Genomic DNA, 16,259 nt, shown 5'->3' on the forward strand with positions numbered 1-16,259 from the left:
ACGCACCCGTAGGGAGAGATGTCGGATTCGTTTCGATGGTGCTGGTTGTTGCGTAGGAAGCGCTCCTGGACGACTCGTATGAGCGTCGGGTCGTCGGCGCTGCGGCTGATGGTCACCACCGGGTATCCCATCTGGCGCGTCCACGTGTCCATGATCGTTGACACGTTGTAGCCCGCTGGCAGCGTCTGCGCACAATCACACTCGAATATCGCATGCTTCTTTCTCGAGACGTGTGAATTAGCCTGGATATCGAGATTTCGTACAAGAACGGCTACACTCGCTAGGGAACTGGGCGAGGCAGTTTTTACGAAAAATGATAAAAAGCTACAGAGAGAGAGAGAGAGAGAGAGAGAGAGAGACAGACAGACAGACAGACAGACAGACAGACAGATAGATAGATAGATAGATAGATAGATAGATAGATAGATAGATAGATAGATAGATAGATAGATAGATAGATAATTTCCGTCCGAGGGTGTCACTTGCAGCCTTTTTGCTAAGAAGCACGTTTTCAACGTAATCGCGTCATGAGATCGCTATGGCTGTTGGCACAGGCGCGTATAACTGGGCCTCGAGGGTATCACTCTCATGGCGCTGAGTCGTGCTCCCTAAAGGGTTGCAGAAAATAGCAGCTTTTCTTATTCACAATCTAAAACACTTTTCGCTGCAGTGGGGCGTCGCGCCGGACGCTACGCCACATAATATTGAAGACAGCCTCGAAAGGTATCAGAACGTAGAAAGGCGCTCAGCGACAATGTGCTATTGCGTCCGCAAAGTCATATGCTGCGCACACATTTAAAGGCAATGTCCGTCTCACGAGGAAACACCATCATGGGATCCTTCAAAACGCTCTGTCCTCGCCGGATGGATATGACACGGGACATGCTGCAGCGGGTGGTTTGCCCACGGTACACCACTCGCAGCGGTCAAAGTGTGAAACCGCCAGAACGCCTGAACTTATGAAGAGGACTCAAGGAATGGGGATGTCTTATGTGGACGCATACGAGCAGCGCAGGGGTTCCCTATCATCACTGCAATTACAATGACATGCGTGCACCAGCACATGCGTTCCGGAACGACTGGCTTAGCTCGTACACTTGTGAAGACTGTCAGGTTCTCGGACCACAATAAATACCTGTCCGTCCTACATTATCACGTAGTCCTTACCTCAATTACACGACACTGTATATACGCGCTGCCTATATTATTCACTGTTTATAGTGGCTTCTACATTGGAAATGCAGTTCTGCCGAAACCAGTGTACTCTTACAGTGGCACCCGGTGACACGCAAAAAATGTTCTCTACGGGCCGTTATTTCTGTTTGCGTGCCGGCCGTATGCTACAGGTATATTTAGTTGGGTTAGGCTTTTGCCAACTTGGGCGCAGGATCAAACTCAGCTCCGGCAAGACAAAACATTATAAGCGCGGCAATAAATGTTTTCAGGTCACTGTAGCCGTATAAGATAATTCATGTATTTCCACGTATTAGGCTTCGAAGCGACAGATTGAAAGGCACCGCGTGGTTTTCGCACAATAAAGTATTAAAACCAAGATTCATGCATTAATTGCGAGATTATGTTTTGGTTTCACATATCGCGGATCACTGTCCCGTAATGCTTTGCAGTAAACATGTTTCTTCTGCCAGGAAAATGATTACTACAACCTCTGAGACAAGCTTGAGCGTTCGGGATAACTCCGCAATTTTTCTTTCTTTTTAAGGTGGTCCGCATAGACCACCTGTTATCTTTCTCATCTTTTTCCTCATAATGCTAAAAAAATAATCGCCTGTTGAAGATTATTCAAATCCACCACTTCCGCAGGATCACTGAGGACACGTACATTACTTGCGCAAGAAATCACGGTGAGCAATTGGATACATAAATTCACCGATGAACTTTTTAATTCTTCTCAGCAATTTTTTTTTGCTTTAGGACATGTTTGCAACAGCTGAGTTACTGGTCAGACGCCGCCAAGGTCGATATCCCTAGAAAAGCGCCAGTTTCTATATATCCGGCCACAAGATATGTGACAAAAAAAAGTATATATATTTCTTAGTCCACGTCTCTTTTGCCCTGTTTAGCCGTAAGAACCGTCACCATACATTTTTTCGTACAAATGGGTCCTCGCCTGGCCTCCCCTTGCAAAACCACTTGTACTTATACACTCACTGTTCTCGCAAGAACACCGGTTTGTGTCGCAATACCAGCGCGGGAGCAGCGCAGTCGACCGCCCTTCCGGTCTGCCGGGAGCAGGGACTGATACCATCTCCCGTCATTCATTGCACTGCAAGCGTGAAATGCGGAGTGGCTGGTTGAATGTAAGGCAGTGTTGCGACAGGTAATAAGAGGTAGTAGATTTGTGCACGAAAAATAATGAAAAATCAGAATATAGATTCGTTATGCTGGCAAAATAGGTATCCTAAACACCAAGTTATCGCCGGCGCGGAACCAGTGCTTAATAATGATAGTTTAAAATAGGGAGTTTCAGAAACACACCTAAGCGGGTCTTAGCGTACGCAATAACCCAACTCCATTGCAGGCTATTTGCGTTTTTCAGTACACCGGCGGATTCCATCCCCTAACTTTGGGTTCCTGTATTTAAACGAGCTATATAAACGCTGCAAGGAAATACGTTCGTTGCTAAGACCAACTCAAATTGGCGTGCCGAAACTCCAGGCTGAACCTACCTCTGTTCGGTCACTGCTAATCACTACGTCTCCATTTCTTGCGACCACCCTTTCTCCCCGCTGACCAAGTGTGACCGTGTTAAAGCACGAGAGGCCGACATGTTTGTGTCTTGTCTGGGGTTTCATGCTTTGTAATTAAGGCTTTCGCACAAGAATATATACGAGACGAGGAATCAATGCTTAAAGAGTCAATTAAAGTGCGAACTGCAGTACGGACTTGTGGAAGATAATCAATTTGTTCACAACTTCACGATGTTAATTGTAAAAGACTGTAGATGTGTGCACAACCGCTGACAAAGTCAGAGAATTACGCGACCCGTTTATAGCGTACCTGGCGGGTGAAATATGAAACTGCAGAAATTACCCCTCATTTCGTTCCCATTACAGGAGCGAAACCAAAAGAAAAACTCTGGTACCAGTGAACGTTTGGCTTGCTATAAAGTCGTGTTCTTTCGGCTCTTTCTGACTAATGGTTTCAGGGGCTTTCCGTGTAGATCATTTTGAATGAAACAGATGGCCTCGCTGCGCAACTCTGCTGCGGAGCGGTGGTCACGGCCCGCCCCTATCCGCTGGCGACAACGCTGGTCCAAGTATACACCGGATGAGCACGAGATTTGTAAACGTCGGGCAAAAGCCGCGCGCACGTGAAAAGGCTGCGGGACGAAGAAAACGAAGGCAAGTACAAGGACGGCTGAGACGAAGACGGCGCCATCCGCTCTGCCTACAGCGAATCTCAAACAGCGAACGACGCATGCTGACTATACACATATAAACTCCGTGTCCGGCGGACGAATCATTGAGAAAGTACACCTGCATGCAACGAGGGAAATTACCGATGGTATTGTTGTGAATGCTGGCTGTCTATAGGCCAGCCTTTGATACAGCAACGTGCACGTTGTCGTCGGCTGCCGCTCGAGAAACGGGAGGGAGAACAGAAACCTTGGTGACAAACGTACTTATTCCAAGGCTCGCTGATGCCGAGACGAGAGTAAAGAACTGTAGTCTGCTTTGTCTGTCGCCACGAGAGTGCAGTCGCAAGGTTATTTCTTGAAGGAAAATATTAAAGGGACACTAAAGAGAAAACGAAAATCAATGACCTGTAACAGGAACCAATTTATCCCTTTAAAATTCTATTTTCATTCCTTCGGAGCAAAACTGTCGATTGCTAGCGGAAAAAAGAATGAATGACAACTTTCCCTATCTTGAATTTGGCTCCAAAACAGCGGAGCATCGGTATGCGTCAGGGTGGCGTTACGGATTTCAAAGTATGTTCTCGCTTTCGGGCCTTTCTGAGCGCGGAGTACGTTCTCCAAACTGTCTAGGTAGAGTCCTTGGTTGACTTACAAAGCTCCTTTATTGATAAGCAATTGGCTACACCGGAGGAAACACCATCGTACGAGAACTCGAAGGAGCCACCCGCCTTTCGTCTTGGCGCATTTTCTGCCTTGCTACGCCTCGTGCTCAGCGTGAGAGTGAGCTTTTCGGCATTCCGACATTTTAGAAACGTACGTTAATTAATAATGCCGCCCAATATTCCTATTGAGTGCCTTTGCATATACTCTACAGAGTAAGAGAAAGTTAGGCACAATTAACAAAATATGCCCCTGTAATAGCAAAGCGGCCCCAGTGGGAGAAGGCTCGATAAAAACGAGAAAGCACGCGAAAATGAAATACGCCTTGCGACGCCGTCTTGAAGCTCCCGCACCAGCTCGCTGTTGCCACCATTTCTCCGCTGGTAAACGTCTTTTCTATTTTTCTTCTTCTTCCTTTATTTTCGGTCAAATGAATAAAAGTACAGTTTTGAAAGACTATTTTGTCAGTCTGAAGTGATTCATTCTTGCTTAGTCTGCCTTTAGTGGTGTCAAAGAACTGCCGGCGATATTGTTGAGACGTGCGATGGTGTTCTGAGCGTAAACATGACGAGCGTCATGTCGCAACTGACAAAGTTTGCTCACGAAGTCAAAATCCGGCGAAAGTCGCATCGATAGCCCTTTTTTATGGGCGAGATCCGTAGAGCTCCGTAGAGGTCATAGTTTCGGTGGTGATATATGGTCAGTACAGTGGTTCGTCAAGTTCCAGGTTCACAGAATGCCAGGTTCCTTGCTCTACATATACAGTCTATTCCGAACGGATGCGCTCCATGCAAAAGTTGCTGTCTCTAAGAACTCCAAAGTTCACTGATGCACAGAATACTGAGGTGCACTTTTCCCAGCCTGACGCTGCTTAATCGTTCTGTTCGTTAGTCAACGCATCTAAGACAGCTTGCAAATCTTAGCGTCGACACGAGCGGAAGAGTACGGACCGCAGGCTCCTCGAAAATTTCGTTTTTTAGCTTTTTTCCTTAATTAGGACGCACGCCTGAAAATTGACAAGCGCCACGTAGTGTTCCTCCGGCAATGCTTGGACTGCAGTAGTCAATTGCAGGCTGTGTGACTATAAGCTGCGAAGCACGATCACATAAATACAGATGAAGCAATGATTAACAAAAATCGAGCCCCTCTGTTTACCTCTTCCTCGTTCCCATTGCTGTGAAGAAATTCAACTTTTTCCCGGAACCCAATGTCCGTACACTTTTGTTCACGGGTGGCCTCCACCCTTTCGCTTGGTACATGTACTTAGCTCTTTCCTTTAATTCGACAGCATCATATAAAAATGAGCGTCATTAAAACGGAGAAAGCATAAAAGCAGCAGTTTGATCACAATAAAGCGGTCGTCAGCGTTGGTGCGGAGACTCGTTTACTTACATTGCCGGCGGCTTCGGAAAGTTCTGCCCACAGATCTTCCGTTTTGGCGTTTCCGAACTGGTGGTTCCACAAAAATGACTGAAAAAGACGTAATTTCCCTCAATTAATTCTCGCCTTGGAAGGAGCGCAACTCAATAATCACAATATGTACCAGTAGACCACGTCTGCGCTGAGCAGGAACTAATAGATGCCTTGTATATGCCTACTGAAACCGCCGCGTTGTCTAAATGCACCTGGTGTTTGATTAACAGTTTAAGATAACCACATAAGTGCGATCTTCTCGAGCAAACGAACACTGCCTTGAAAGTATCAACAGGTTAAGATAACTCGCAGTTGCCCTGACCTGGAACTTGTATCTAAGGGTTACGTGAACGCTTCACACTGTATGTCCGCTGTAGCAGTACTCCAATGTGGTATAGAGAGTATTTTTTTAATATTATACAGATTTTTTACAAAAAGGCTTTGAGCATAACGAACGTGGGCGTGTTCCTAGGCGAGGCGGACATAGTTTGTCACGAACAGCGTTAGTTTTAGAAGGCTAATTAACAAAATGTTGTTAATTACCTTTTTATTGGAATTTTGGGGGCAGTTGTATACACGGAAAATTCGAAGGCAATGACACATTTATGCACCCTAATTTTTGATACCTTTTAAATCACACCAATTCGAAATATTCATATTGGAATTTCAACGCTCAATCCAGGCAATATCGAAACAGAATGTGCCGGCAGCGCAGAAACGGCAGTCTCGCTGTCATACCAGACGGAAAGGGATATTTCTAATTAGTCTTCTGAAACTCACGTTATTAGCAGAAAAGTATGGCCACTTCGCTTTACAACTCCTCTTCAAAAACGCCGTGTTCCCCACGCTCATAACGGTTTTATAAAAATATCTGCATAGTCTTAAACACACTGGGTCCATGCTGGAATATTCTACTACTGGCAGACATTTACTATAGAGAAAAGTTTATATTATGCGTCTTGTTCAATGTACGGGCTGAATAATTGTGTCGTAATGGCTGCACTGTACGTTCATGAAAATTCCTTGCTGAAAGTCGTTTCCCTCGTTTCCGTTGGCTGTCGGCAATGCGCTGTGCGTCAATCTGCACCACTCTCACTTTGTTGCTTTATGAAATTACCCTACCGTACCTTACCTTCGTACCGTCCTAATCACGCAGCCAAATTTTCTCGCTTCTTGTGCCATATCGCACTCCATTTTCGGCTAAAACACTTTATAAAGTAAATCCGAGGCACATTTATTTAGATTTTAAACCTGTGCCACAGATATTCGCCACAAATATACACTTATAACGCTGTTCGAGTTACGTACTGTGCATTGTTTTACTGAATACAAACTGACTACAGAGCCACATACTGGGACATCCAGCGCCTCATCCGACTTATATACCTGTGCGTGGTTCCCGCAATCCAGTAACGGAGATTACGCTGTACATTCGAGTTATTGCTAAATGAGTGTTTACAGGAGAATTGTGAAAAATAGAAAATGCACAACTAAGCTTACCGATACGCCCCTCTGAAATACCGAAGGTCCAAGGAAGTTCTCGAGCATTCGAAGCACGGATGCACCCTGAAACAGATTCCAGTGAAAAGCAATAAGACCAGAGCGCGCTAGACGCCAAGGTTGCGACGTTCCGTCGGCTTTGATGAAAGAGAATGTGTAAAAAAGAAAAAAATGGTGACAGTCGAACGACGTCAACAGTGCGTCTGCATACATGCCAATTTTTCCCAATTTTCTGTTTACGAATTTAGGTTCGTTCTACAATTTTGCGAATGTTTCGTAAAGCTTTACGAAAAAGAAATTCTGTTCGCGAAGAAGTTCCGCTCGTTGGTCTCCGACCATACTCTTGGAAGTCGGTGGAAGTACGTTATAGGGGAAATTGCTCCGAACAGTTCATTGAAACAAGTTCCTGAGGCAGGCGAAACCGGCAACAGCGAAGTGACTCGAAAAGACACTGTCTAACACAACATGGGGGAAACAAACAAACTTTATTTCCTCTATGAAAAAAAAAATAAAAATAAACAAATTGCTCACAGCTCCCTGTCGTTTCACGTTTGCTGCAGCTTGAGTGTTGCGTCTGAAGGTAAATAATGCTCAATAACGAGCGTATGTATTTCGCAGAAAGTGCGTACTTAAGGTAAACTTTAAAAAAAGAAATGAGACCGCGCTATTCCTCCGCTTCGCTGTCGTGTTCGCGGGATTCTCACGAAATTTAAAGTTCGCAGGTTGGCAGGTATGCGTCCGTCACAGTCGCTTGCTTAGGCAACCAGAATAACATTTAATATTCTTTTGCGTGTTGTACTTGGACCTGATCGGCAGCTTTCAAAGCTGCACAGTGGTGTGGAGACACGACGGTGGTCGTGCACGTAACTGCAGAGGAATGGCACGCTGTCGCAGAACGCTTCCGTCAATGCGTTTTGCAACGAAGCACTTGAGTCGCAAATTCTATACTTACGGTTTCTGTCGCCGTGTACTTCTGCGCGTATAAAGTTCCTCAGAAGCAAGCCTTCGTTCATGGCGATATTCAACGCTATTTTTCAACACATCACTCTCCAATAGAAGAACCAGCACTGCAGCCATCGCGTCACTTCCGTATGCGTTGTCGCATAGACGGGCGCTCGCTCGTGCAAACAGGAAAAGAACCTTGAACTATGCACATGCGCTCATTCGTGATTACCGTTAGCCAGACAGTTGTAGCCTTGTGATGATTCCACGCCATCGAATCTACAAATTTCAGGGCATTTACATTGTGCGAGAAAAATATTAAACGTCTTCTAATTTTGTGTTTCCTCAATTCTGTCTTATAGCATAACTACATTAAAGGCCAGTTGTTAGCCTAGTAAACATCAAGTTCACGGAAAAACTTCCAGTGAAAGTTGTCAAGCGTTCTAGAAAATGTATGATTTAGCAATATTACGGAATATCTTTTTGCATAATTGGAAAGCCCGAAACACATGAAAAACACCGACGTGACTAATCCGCGTTTGCTCCACGATCGCAGCGTTCTCAAACGTGCCGCGCGTGAACGAATAGCGCGCTGCCGCTGAGAAAGTGATATGGGCAACTACTCCGTCATTAGCAGCGCAATTCACACCAACGCTCGATCGTCCTTGCACGGCCGAAGAGAACAGAGGCTGAATTCACAAATCTAGTCGTTCGTAAGGGCCGTTAACAATGCGTCCAACATCCCGACTAGGCCGGCATCGTGCCCGGGTTAGCAGGCTTGGTGGACGTATATCTCGAGACGTATGCTACTCTTAGAATTTCTGCTAAGTATACGTTACTTCATTGCTGCTCAGCTTCAATGACGCACTTACAACATGTGCCGTAAAGTGAATAATTTAAAAGTTAATAAGTGAGTGTATTTTAGTTAACTACCGGGACATTGCGATTTGTGACGCTAGTGCCTGTTGAGGTATACCACCTAAACCAGCCGAATCGTGCCCTATGTCCCATGCAATTAAAGAAAAGAAAGCATATGTTTAGCGTTAAGAAAAAAGACCCAGTATGTAATACTGACAACATCCCCCTCCCCCCTCCTTTCCGTGTCAGACCAGATCGATTAACCACATAAGAGCAAGCGTAAGGACGCCAACAATAAACCATTGCAATTATTGTGCGCTTTATGTTCGGCTTCTTTCGTATTTAGTTCATAGTGGCAGACCAAGCGAACAGCATTTAAAACGCGCTGGAAGCAACGATCGCCGTGTCGAAGGCAAACGGGAGCGACGAGATTGCGTGGTAAACAAATGTGTCCTTGGGGGAACGCCAAACGACATGGTATATCCCTGGGGCTGGGCCGAGTCGCGTGATTACCCAGTCATTAGCAGACGGCGAATGCGGCAGGCAGAGAGTACGCAGAGGAGAGGGCGCAAGCACGTCGAAGCCGCTGTTGCGCCCTGTTGCACCGTTAGCTTGGGCGCTGGTTCACGCTAGGGACTGCCATACATGATAGCGGTTAGCTGGTTTGACGCGGTTCTTGGAAGGAAAGCAGCCGGGCAGGACGGATATATCGTACCTATAGTGGGAGAAGTGGCGACGCGCCTGGCCCTTCTGATTTTCCCCTACGGCTCGCGTGCTTCGGAGGCCACCTTCCGCGATACAAGAAACGACATTCGCGTTTACCTTGTTGTAGGAAATCGTGTCGAAGATCTCTGTGATCTCATCCGGGTGACTGACGCTCTGAACCACTGGGTGCGAAGTGGTGGTCGAGTCCAAGTCCATTACAGGTTGCAGGTCCTCCGTCAAAAACTGGTTCATCTGAGCAAGCGTAAGGGGGAGAAAAAAAAAAAAAAAAAGACAACGCCAGAATCTGTAAGCGGCGCTTCGTTTCCCGTCGATGCCGCGGGCAGAAAGCTTTTGCGGTGTCTATAGTTGGCGCACCTCCGCACGCCAAGGGACAGCCGCGCTTCCCATATCTCCTGCAGAGTGCTCACATCGGGTGACACACTGCGACTCGACGGTTTCGAAAACGTCTCGGCTGAAACCTCGCCGGCCGTGTTCTGCGGCTCGCAATCCTGATCTCTCAGTTGTCTTATTCTTCCGTTTCGTGCTGTCCCTCTCTTTTTCTTGACATATTATTAACCATAGGGCGCAACTGAGGTTGCGCAGAAGCTGGGAAAGAGTTCGCGGTCGCAGAAAACTCTTGTTCACGCCTTTAATTTTGATCAATAAATGTCATCGTCTAAGGGAGAAAAGCTAACCTTCTTCACAACACCGTGTGCGGCCTGTGTTTGCAGCGAGTAACGTTGCTGCTAAAGAACCATCCTTAAGGGAAATGAAGATTTGTTTTTATTAGACTGTACATTATTCGACGGTTATAAGGTGGAGCTTACGTAAAACATGTGTAAAAAAACTAACGAGAAAGAAACGTTAATGAGCTTTTTTTTTTCAACTCTTTACGACGACCTCTGTCCCCATGTTGCTGATGCCATTATTAAACGCCCCTGCCCATTACAGCTGATTCTTTCATTTTTTTTTTCTCGTTTGTGTTTTCCTTCCATATAGAGATGTACAAGCAAATGCAGTTACATAAGCGTGATAATGGTTAGCAATTATCGTTCCGCTGGCGTATGCTCGCGTCCTGCACGCAGCAAACTCATTTTACATTCAAGAGAAACTGCAGGACACAAAGAGATGCTATTTTGAGATTTTCATAAACACTGCGCCGAGCAGAGCCGTTAATTCTTCAAAATGATGCTCTTTCTCCATAGCCTCTGAATGGAAGGACTCACGTGAGTACTAAATAGGGACCACTTAGCGATTGCTATAAGCACCACATGTACGTCGTGCAATGCAGCTTATTGTTAAAACGTGAAGGTTGATTTAGACGCTGCTATTTCTGCGCAGCTCATGAAGGACAGGCTAGCGCCTGTTTTGAATAATCCGCTGGCACGGTGAAGGTAATCCGCTTTCTCGTAATCATTATATATAGCTTTCATTGATTACGAGAAAGCGTTTGATTCAGTCGAAACCTCAGCAGTCATGGAGGCATTGCGGAATCGGGGTGTAGACGAGCCGTATGTAAAAATACTGAAAGATATCTATAGCGGCTCCACAGCCACTGTACTCCTCCATAAAGAAAGCAACAAAATCCCAATAAAGAAAGGCGTCAGGCAGGGAGATACGATCTCTCCAATGCTATTCACAGCGTGTTTACAGGAGGTATTCAGAGAGCTGGATTGGGAAGAATTGGGGATAAGAGTAAATGGAGAATACCTTAGTAACTTGCGCTTCGCTGATGATATTGCCTTGCTTAGTAACTCAGGGGACCAACTGCAATGCATGCTCACTGATCTGGAGAGGCAGAGCAGAAGGGTGGGACTAAAAATGAATCTGCAGAAAACTAAAGTAATGTTTAACAGTCTCGGAAGGGAACAGCAGTTTACGATAGGTAGCGAGGCACTGGAAGTGGTAAGGGAATACATCTACTTAGGACAGGTAGTGACTGCTGATCCAGATCATGAGAGTGAAATAATCAGAAGAATAAGAATGGGCTGGGGTGCGTTTGGCAGGCATTCGCAGATCATGAACAGCAGGTTGCCATTATCCCTCAAGAGAAAAGTGTATAACAGCTGTGTCTTACCAGTACTCACGTACGGGGCAGAAACCTGGAGGCTTACGAAAAGGGTTCTACTTAAATTGAGGACGACGCAACGAGCTATGGAAAGAAGAATGATAGGTGTAACGTTAAGGGATAAGAAAAGAGCAGATTGGGTGAGGGAACAAACGCGCGTTAATGACATCTTAGTTGAAATCAAGAAAAAGAAATGGGCATGGGCAGGACATGTAATGAGGAGGGAAGATAACCGATGGTCATTAAGGGTTACGGACTGGATTCCGAGGGAAGGGAAGCGTAGCAGGGGGCGACAGAAAGTTAGGTGGGCAGATGAGATTAGGAAGTTTGGAGGGTCAACATGGCCACAATTAGTACATGACCGGGGTAGTTGGAGAAGTATGGGAGAGGCCTTTGCCCTGCAGTGGGCGTAATCAGGCTGATGATGATGATGATGATGACGGTGAAGGGCCCAACTATGAGAAAGAAGGCCTGCCAGCTTTACCTAAACTCACTTATAAAACGTGCGCAATTAACCGAGCGAATCTCTCAAGCTGAGGAGCAAGCTGTAGTCGAGTAAAGGAGTTCATGCCATTCGCATGTCATGCGCGATTTTCTGACAAGTCGCTGTTGTCGCGTTGTTGTCGTCGTTGCTGTTTTGGAGTAGTACGCGGCGCCTGCTGCTTCCTCTTCTTCTGGTCATGTAGAGACAACCACGCCGCCGTTGCCGATTAGTTACAGGACAGATATTTGGCGCACCTGAAAATGGACGACTAAAAGCGTGTTGTTCGCCACACTACGGAGAAAATGACTACATTTTTCTTGCATTCTTCTTAGTTGCATAATCAGTCAAAAATTTTAAATAAATTTCGCAAGTCCTTAAGTTAGAGAAAAAAAAACATTCAGTGAGAAAGTTATGTGCACAGTGTTTCTGGAAACGTCCGATATAGCACTTATGTAAATATAAAGCAACCATATTGCACAAAATATTTACTAAGGTAAATTCCAATAGAATCAGGGCAAAACTTCACTTCAGTTAACCCGGAGAAAAAGATGGCTTTCAAGAAGGGGTATTCAAGAATGGATCACATCCACTGTCATCAATGCCACCAATCAGGTAAGTGAGAAATCTCCGGAATACAACCAACCTCTCTATATGGCTTTCATATCTTACGAAAATGCGTTTGATTCAGTAGAGATACCAGCAATCATGGAAGCATTGCGTAGACAAGAAGTATAGGAAGCATACGTGAAGATTCTGGCGAATATCTATAATGATTACACAACTACAGTAATTCGCCACAAGAAAAGCGGAGAAATACCAATCAAGAGAGGGATCAGGAAATGGGACACAATCTCTTTAATGTTATTCGCTGCATACTTAAAAGAAGTATTATAATTGTTAAGTTGGAAGGATTAGGGGGTGGCGATAAAAGAGGAGGCATCTCAGCAAATTGCGCTTTGCAGTTGACACTGTCCTGATCAGCAATGATGGAGATAACTTGTAACAAATGACTAATGACCTTAGCCGATAATGTGCAAGAGTAGGTCTGAAGATTAATATGTAGAAGACTAAGGTAGTGTTCAAGAGCCTGGCAAGCTTAGAACGAGAAATCATGGCTTGGAGCCAGCGCCTGGAATCGGTGCAAGAGTACATTTATGTAGGCCCATTGATTATGAGAAGGAAATTTACGGAAGAATAAAAATGAGCTGGAGTGCCTATGGTAGGCATTACCAAGTTTTGACCGGCAGTTTGCCGCTATCCTTAACATGTGCAGAATCATTGCATTCTACCGGCACTAGCATATGGGGCGGTAAGTTGGAGGTTAGTACAGAAGCTCGAGAAGTTGAGCACCGCGCAAAGAGCGATGGAACGAAAAATGATAGCGGTAACGGTGAACAGACAGGAAAACAGCTGTGTGGATTAGAGAGCAAACGGGGATAGGCGATATTCTAGTTGACATTAATAAGAATAAACGGAGTTGGCCAGGACATGTAATGCGCAGGGAAGATAAGCGGTGGTCTATTAGAGTTACAAAATGGGTGCTAAGAGAAGGGAAGTGTAGTCGGGGGCGGGGAGGGGGACGGCAAATAACTAGGTGGAGTGATGGCGTTATTTAATTGCATCCTAGGCTTTCATGGTGAAACAGCGCTAGAAAAACACGGACGAGAGAAAAACACGAGCCCCATCTCCGCTCGTCCGTTTTTTTTCTAGCGCTTTTTCGCCATGAAGGTGTCGTACCAACAAGCTCGCACCCAGACCCTATCGCATTCTGGCGCGTCACGCACCGAAACGACGATCTGATAATGAGGCACGCAGTAGTGGGTGCTCCGGATTAAATTTTGTCACATGGGGTTCCTCAGGTGGGCCTGAATTATAGCAGGCGAGCGTTATCGCACTTCGCCTCCGTCGAAATACGACCATACACCGCGGCAGGGATCGAACCCGCGACGTCGAGCTTAGCAGCACAACGCCATAGCCAGTACGCTTACGCGGCGGGTGGCGTGATGAAATCAGGGACATATACAGGCATAAGGTGGTGTCAGCCGGCACAAGACAGGGGTAATCGGAGATGGCTATAGGACAGGCCTTTCGACCTGCAGCGGGCACACATATATAGGCGGCTGCTCCTGCTGCTGCTGCTGATGATGATGAAATAAAAAGCCCGCGAAATATGAAAAAAAAAGAAAAAAGAAAGGTGCGCGCCGCTCGATCACGGTGCTTTCACAGGTGCTGCGCACTAAAGAACAGCGCTTTTAACTCGCTGAGAAAATGGCAGGGCAGCGACGCAGGCGTTGGCTTCGATATTCATGCATGTTTCGGTTGCATTGCTGAAAGCAACAGATGCGGCTGCTCATGATGGCGATAAGGTGAATGAACAAATCGTTGCACGCCCTGTCACTTTGTCAGTGGCAGCGCAGCTAGCTCAAAAGCGCCGTTCGTAGTAAAAGGCACGATTGAGTGCACTAAAACTGCGGCGCGCAAGGGGTACAGTAATAGAATTTTGTCATATTTCGCGGGTTTTCTTTAATGGGACCATTCCTAAAAAGTCTTACGATTACGATTTACTCATTGGAAGTCATTTCTCTAAACTTGCGAAGTTCATTAAATAATCATGACTAACTATGCAACTGAACAGAATGCAAAAAAACATTTTTTTCTTTAATTTTCTACACATAACGGCCAAGAACACGCTTCTACAGTCGCGTCCTCCTATAGCACACTCAGATATTTCTAAATCTTTGCTTAAGTTAGCTGGCACACCGAGTATATCGTAACGCGGTGCGCTTCACGGCATCTTCAAGCTAGAAGCGAAAGTAGAACGCTTGGCCTTCACCAATGAAGGCCATATTGTACTTATTGGCCATTCGAGCTTACTTATTTCCCCGCTAAATAAATCTGCTCAATTTTTTTTTTTTTTTTGCAGAACAAGTCAAGAGGGATTGCGAAGGGTCTCGCCACGTCGCCGAATACTGAACATTTTAATTTATACTCTGAGTTCAGTTACAAAACGTCATCAGAATTACCCTAAGTAGGATGGGAAGCACATGGGGAAAGTTTTTCAGCAAAGAATGTGCAGTTACGTAACTGCTTCCTGCAATGTATTCTGCTTCGCACATACAACCGTTGCGTAAGTTCTTGCGTAAGACCTTATAATAATGGATGCTATAGGCGACGACGCAACGAGAAAGCAAAATCGCCATGTACATATACGGTCGTGCTTCGCCTGTACCAAACATGGCGCAACTTGAGCGCTACAGTAAGCTTTAATCACAGGGCTGTTTAGGTGCAGACGAAGCACCGACGCGAGTATACCTACCATGTCCCATTGCGGTTCAACGTGGTCGATGCCTTTGTACTCTATGTAACTTGCGAAGCCTTCGTTCAGCCATAGGTCGTCCCACCACCTCATGGTCACGAGGTTTCCAAACCACTGTTGAGGATAAAAAAAAGTTCAGACAAGGCTGCATGAGTAGCGATTATTACTGTAGGCCTATACCTCATTATATGATCGCCATGTCCATTACAAAACGACGTTACAGGGCCTTTAATCGCGCTAAACGAAATGCCACTTATGCAAGATGCAGTTCGTGGTCGAATAGCTTTAAACGGTTATGCTGGCCGCACGAGACGGCACGGACTGCTTGCTTTGATGCTCGCAAGGCAAGCGCTGTTTCATTCTGTTTTATCTCTCCTGAAGATATCTCATTCTTGCCACCGCGGCAGAAATATAACGAGCTGGTGTACTTGTTGAAGCACATCGTGACGTTTAGTTATGAAAAAAGTTAAGAAACAGAACATCTTTCATGCTCTGCATACGAATAAATGTGCATAAGCGTCGCCTCATGACAGCATGGGCATGGCTACAGTGCAGAACATGGAACTAGTGACGAGGCAGCGGAACGAGAGGCATACCTGATGTGCGAGCTCGTGAGCTATGACAGCTGCCACTCGCTGTTTGTTCCGAGGACTGGACTTTTTTGGGTCGTACAGGAGGTTCACTTCTCGGAAGGTGATGAGGCCCCAATGCTCCATCGCCCCAGACACAAAGTCCGGAATGGCGATCATGTCTGCAGGATGGGCAAGGCAGCAATGAACGTGACTAACGGTGCATCTTCCGTTGTGGAATTATGCACAAAACTTGGAGAAGTATAACGATTAAAAGAATAAAGCATGTAAATGCATTTAAATTTTTATGCGTGCACTTATGTAGATAGCGCATATGTATGCACAATACTGTATGTAATTACGTG

At 45.7% G+C, this 16,259-nt stretch overlaps 1 protein-coding gene across 1 annotated transcript in view; it reads right to left on the bottom strand.

The window, feature by feature from the left end:
* Nucleotides 1–16,259, bottom strand: part of LOC126547919 (glutamyl aminopeptidase-like) — a 67,806-nt gene that overhangs the window by 5,380 nt on the left and 46,167 nt on the right. The window contains exons 4-9 of the mRNA XM_050195973.2: nt 15,922–16,076; nt 15,326–15,439; nt 9,575–9,709; nt 6,953–7,018; nt 5,432–5,509; nt 7–185 (exon numbers count right to left, since the gene is read on the bottom strand). Coding sequence (XP_050051930.2) covers nt 7–185; nt 5,432–5,509; nt 6,953–7,018; nt 9,575–9,709; nt 15,326–15,439; nt 15,922–16,076 — 727 coding nt within the window. The remainder of the gene's footprint in view (nt 1–6; nt 186–5,431; nt 5,510–6,952; nt 7,019–9,574; nt 9,710–15,325; nt 15,440–15,921; nt 16,077–16,259) is intronic.

Source organism: Dermacentor andersoni, chromosome 1 (assembly GCF_023375885.2).
Source record: "Dermacentor andersoni chromosome 1, qqDerAnde1_hic_scaffold, whole genome shotgun sequence".
Lineage (NCBI taxonomy): Eukaryota > Metazoa > Arthropoda > Arachnida > Ixodida > Ixodidae > Dermacentor > Dermacentor andersoni.